Source organism: Gavialis gangeticus, unplaced genomic scaffold, assembly GCF_001723915.1.
Source record: "Gavialis gangeticus isolate Ggan-Ray unplaced genomic scaffold, GavGan_comp1, whole genome shotgun sequence".
Classification (NCBI taxonomy): Eukaryota; Metazoa; Chordata; order Crocodylia; family Gavialidae; genus Gavialis; species Gavialis gangeticus.
Genome location: NW_017728995.1, coordinates 55,289,497 through 55,295,163, shown reverse-complemented (window position 1 = coordinate 55,295,163; position 5,667 = coordinate 55,289,497). Strand labels below are relative to the sequence as shown.

Genomic DNA, 5,667 nt, shown 5'->3' with positions numbered 1-5,667 from the left:
TGGAATCCTTGATACATTCCTATTTTCATAATGTTCTGTTCAAATTATTGTTCTTTCTCATATCACGTAATTTCCCTGTACAGTACAATGCTTCTACAGTACAGTACAGATACAAAGGTTTTTACAGTGTTTGCCTTAAAGCACCCCTGGGTACTCATTAATGCTATGTTATTGATTCAGGTGTGGACACAATGAGAAACTATGAACAGGTGCTTCGACAGGTTCGGTATCGTAATTGGCATACTTCAAACATCTTTGACAGAAAGTTTAGGGTGAAGTGCTCTGAGCTGAATGGGCGTTACACCAGCAATGAATTTAATTTGGAGGTGAGTAATATAAAGATGCATTTTTTCACAAACTTCACCCACTTAACTTTGGCAAACCCTATTTCTTTCCTCAAGGATTGAATATCTGTGTGTGTGTGTACATGTGTACACTGATTAGTACATTTTATGCGCTGTAATAAAATAATAATAATAACATAAAAAGTTAAAATGTATCACCTACCATATAATATATAGAACTGTCATGGCTTTAGTAAGGAAAACTGAAAGGGTTTTCATCTTTCATTAATGAGAGGTACTCAGCAACGTCCAATGAAAAGGTGAACTTAAATATGACATTAATATACCAAATTACATTTTTCCCCATTCAGAGTGGAGGTTTAGGTTTCCCTTCCATTTTTCCCCGCTGCTTGCTTCCCACATGCAAGCGCCAATATATTTTTCAAGTTTTATATTCCTGCTGAAATGTTTCACAGGGGAAGCTCATTACTTTCCAGTTTCACTCAGTTTACTTTTTTTAGTAGGCATTACTGCTGTTTTTAGTGCCACCAAAAGTTAGTCATTTGCAATAAGTTAAATGGTACATCCTTAATCTACTGATCAAGATCATCGAGGTGAATTTACTCCTCCTTAATCAGAGTGACCATAGAGGTCAGTTCAGTTTTTTAGAGGAATGAAAGTATCTTATTATCTTATTTTTAGGAATAGTAGGAATTAGTGCATATTTCAACTTCAGAATCAATACACTGCTCGTACATGGTCACTTACCACCAAATCACTGCATATAGAACAGCAAGTTTGCATGCTTTGTCTCACGCTAATGACACTAAATACTGTTGCTTCCTGTGCACAGTAATGTGAGATATTGCAGGTGATTGCAGAACTTAGATCAACAGCCTCTGCCTAGCATCAAGCAGGCTGTTTCAGCATGACCAAGAACATCTTTTCAATTCTGTATGCAATACTATTAAAAGCATCTCACCAGAACTTAATCCACTGTACTTTTTCTTTGCAATGAATTCCATAATGGTAAAATGTATCAAATTAAGATCCCCAGGATTAAACCTTTCTGTTGATTTGCAAAACATACACAGCACAGGGAAAAGGTGTGCAAGTCCCATCCTGTTGTCCTTTCCTGTACCAACAGTAGGACCCAAATCCAATGGGCAACTTTTCTTGTTTTTTAATGATGACTTTATCTTTCTTAACCTGAATTCATGTGGCAGATGTGGCAGCTGTTGTTAAGAGTATGATCAAGTATTAGGCATTCCAAAAGGCAGGCTTTAAGACTAGATGGCTCGAAGTCCCAGTCTAATATGCCAACTTTTCAAGTATATGTTTAATTCTTCATTAGGGGCCACTAAGTAGTTGTTACAAGAAGTTGTAACAACTGTTTTGTTGTGGTTTCCCATTCAGCCATTGCTCCCCCTACTGTTCTGGCAGCAGCAGCAGCAGTAGCTGGGGACCCTGGGCTGCCCCTTGTTTCTCTGGCTTGCACTTCCTGCCCTGATCCCAGGGCAATACAGCCCATGATACCCAGGCAGGAGTGGGAGTCTCTATGTGTTTTGTAGCCCAGTGGTGTGACTTGCATGGGCATGTGGCGTCTGAGCTGCTTGGAAACTGAACAGCCCTGAAGTATGCAAATAGAGTTGGTAGTACTTGATAGTACTTCTTGCTATGGGGTTGGTTAATTATTGGAACAGGCTGCCTAGAGTGGTTGTGGAATCTCCAGCACTGGAAACTTTTAAAAGTAGGTCAGACAGACAATTGTGTGGAATGGTTTAGTTACGAATGATCCTGCCCTGAGCTGGGGGCTGGCCTAGATGGCTAACAGAGGTCCCATCCAGCCCCATTTCTCTAAGTTTCTATGATTCTGTATTTCAGGGGTGGCTACTTCTGTTGTTTTTTCTGATTAGGATCCCAAATTATACTGGCAAAATAAGCTAAATAGTCTAAACTACAGAAAATGGTCCAGAGGTTTGAGAGATTCAATCTGTGTTCTAAAACCCAAATGGTATTTGTTCTGCCAGTGATCAACCCCCTCAAGATTCTGCATATGCTTTTCTTAGCTACTGCCAGGGGAAAACAACTCAACCTTTATTGAGGGCCACTTGAAAAGTTCACTTTCCCTTGGACATCACTAGTGGGATCCATTTTGATTGGATGTATGCTCTCAATACATTTGTAAGAAGGATCTCTCATCCAAGTTAATTAATTGCTCCACAGTGAGGACACAGGACTCACTGGTTTGTTTTTTTAAATCCTTTTTCTTTTAATAAAAAATTATGGCAGAGTACTAAGTTTGCCTTGGTGGGCCTCATACACCCTGCAGTCTGTGTGTTGTGCATAGCTGTTATATGCCTGACTCTATTATCTTCAGTGAAGGATGAACATGACCATTCATTTGGAACTAAATGAAACATTCTATTGTTTCACAACTTAAAACCAAATTCAAATCACTCTTCCATATCTGGGATAGCTCCACAATACTAGGAGATGTAAATATATATCAATCACTTACATTAGTAGATATGACACTGTACATATAGGAAGCTGCCTTCTTGAATAATTGAATACCATTTTCACACAGTCACTTTCCAGAGTAGACTTTGTAGCAGACATCCTGAAGACAGCTGAATAAGAAAAACTGTTATGTCTGAGTAAGTGAATTTACAGAATAATTAAGAAAAGAAAGGGCTTGCCTGTGTCAATTATTGAAAACAGGCTCAAAGGCAGGAAAGTGGACCAGGATCAGAATCTAAAATGTATGTGCATTTGGATAGGGTGTTATTCAGTCATTTTAGAGGTAGAAGTAATTTGCATATTTGGACCCTCCTTAATATTTCAAATTCTATAAATCTTTTGCAGTGTTCAGCTCTGGGCTATCAGTTCCATGCCCTTACTTTTATATGTTGTATGTTAAGTGCTGAAACAGCACACATAATGAAAACATGGATCCTATAGCAGTATAAAAAGGGCAAGAGTCTCTAACAGACTAGAGCAGCAAATATTCCCAGAACAAATACATGAGCAGAGAGATGTTTGGCCTGGAAAATTGTCAATAAAATAAATATGAACCAGTTCCAAAGCTCAAATGCTTTTGCATACCTAAAATTTAGTTCATGCCAAATTATTAAATAAGGGCAAAACTCAACTGCTGCTAGTTATTGTGCTACTGAATTCAACCATGTAGTTTGTTTACCTAACAAGGATAATACAAATACAAACAATGTTATTGTTACATTCCTTGTTTTGGATGTGCAGCTATCAATTTTTGTGCATGAACAACTACTTATAAAGCCATATGGATCTTTCCAAGTTTCCTTGGAAAGTTTGGAAATCATTTTATTAGAATAAAGTTATCAGCTTTGGCATGAATTATGGAGTTAGCCTGAAAAAATCACATTATTCATATTGGAACTGAAATTTAAAAAGTGAGGGCAGTGCTGGACTTAAGCTAGTTTAGGCAGGGGTGGATTTAAGACAATTTCAACCTGTGCCTAGAAGAACTCTACATTCCCAGTCTTTCCCCTGCTCAAGTGATAAAACTACTGATGTCAATAGGACACCTTAGTATGATAGTTATGTACAAAGAGATGGTATTCCTTCAGAGAAAAGAAAAAAGGGGTTTCTTTAGTCTTTGAGTCCATTCAGAACTAACAATAACAAAGCAACTCAATAAAATCTTAAAATAGCCAGGGATAGGTTAGCTGGTTTGGGAAACATCTGATCCTTGTCTCTCTAATCTAAGCACACTGAATTGTCATCTTATAGAGGAGGTCTGTCTACTGTCAAGGATCTGGGTTTTCTGTTTGTAGCAGAAAAATGTGGATTTTCTTCCTTAAAGGAAAAATCAAGGATTTTCCCTTTAAAAGGAAAAAACCTTAGGAAACTGTGGGATTCCCCTTGCAGGCTGGCAGTCTTCTAGGCTGCAAGGAGCTTCTTGGAGCTGGGAGGAGAAGGGGGAGGGTGATTGGAGGCAGGGGGCACCACGTGTGTATGCACATGCACACACACGTGGCTGACATAAAGCCATGCAAGGTGGTGGAAACAACCTTGGCAGCTGGATACAGGTAAGTCTGTGGGATAGGGTGGTTGGAGGGCCAGGGCCTAGGGTCTGGGGGACTCCAGGGGGAGGCGGGGCATATGTGTGTATGTGGAACAGGGGGCGAGTGCCTGCTGGGGCTGGGGGAAGATGTCCGGGTACCTCTTGGCTGCAGTAGGACAGGAGGGCAGAGGCAGTACTTGATGCCACCAGGAAGCCCAGGTTTGTGCTGTTGCCAGCAGGGCCTGCCCAGAGGCACCTGCCCCTCCAGCAGGGGAAGGGAGTGCTGGTGGTGGGACTTTGGGGGTGGCAGGGAGCTGCATGGCTGGGCTGGCAGGGCCAGGGGGCTGTGGGTCAGGAGTGAGGGGCACTGGCAGGGCCAGGGGGGGTTGAGCTGGGAATGAGGGGCAGGGGTAGGGCATCAGCATATTAGGGCTGCTCAGGGCCACAAAGCAGTGTGGGGACAGCCACAGTTGGACCCACATCCTGTTGAGTAAAGGGGGCAAAGGGAGCTTTGATTTTCCACAAAAAAAAAAACAAATCAATTGCAAAAATTTATAGGTATTTAGAATTTATGCTATTATAATGACTGAGGCACTGGTAGGCTTCCAAATTGCTTTAAATTTGTACATATATCAATAAAACATTGTGTTCAATTTTACATATATACTGGCATTTCATTTTAATCATGGAAAACACAGATTTGGGGGGTTTTAATCAGAGAATTTGAGTTTTTTAAACAGAGAAAACCATTATCCCTACTGATGATCACATCTCCCTATTAGATAAGGAGTTTCATATTACAATTCCAGATACAAGGAAAAAATCTGTTGAAATTTTGTATCACTTAATAACAACAGACTCTTTTTTTTCCCCCAGGTTAATATTCTACATAACTCCAACTCTAATTTCATGGAGCACATAAATCATATGGTAGTACAGCCACAATTTCTGCAATCTATTCACCATCCAGAGGAAAGCATAAACAGTATTCATGGCTCAGGTATTAACTTTATAAAAATCACTCATACAATACTTATGATTTTTCCTTGTGGGCGTGTCCAGACAAGCGCACACATGCCTCTTGCAGCATCTCAACCCCCTTTGAGATGCTGCAAGAGACATGTGTGGGAACAAAAAAATGTTCCCCACACTGCAAATTTGCAAGCTGTAGGCACCTGGACCCAGCTTCATGCCGGGGAAGTAGGGGGTTGGCTGGACTCCCTGTTCACTCCCCCTGCTTGCTGTCCCACCTGGGGAGCTGGGGCCTGGAGATGAGCAGGAAAACAAGCAGGGAGCTGGAGATGGGGGGTGGGGTGGGGGAGTTTGGGTGCGGGG

The 5,667-nt window shown here is 41.1% G+C and overlaps 1 protein-coding gene across 1 annotated transcript in view; it reads left to right on the top strand.

Moving 5' to 3' along the window:
- CLSTN2 (calsyntenin 2) overlaps positions 1-5,667 on the top strand; it is a 715,806-nt gene that overhangs the window by 688,541 nt on the left and 21,598 nt on the right. The window contains exons 14-15 of the mRNA XM_019503079.1: positions 181-326; positions 5,209-5,332. Coding sequence (XP_019358624.1) covers positions 181-326; positions 5,209-5,332 — 270 coding nt within the window. The remainder of the gene's footprint in view (positions 1-180; positions 327-5,208; positions 5,333-5,667) is intronic.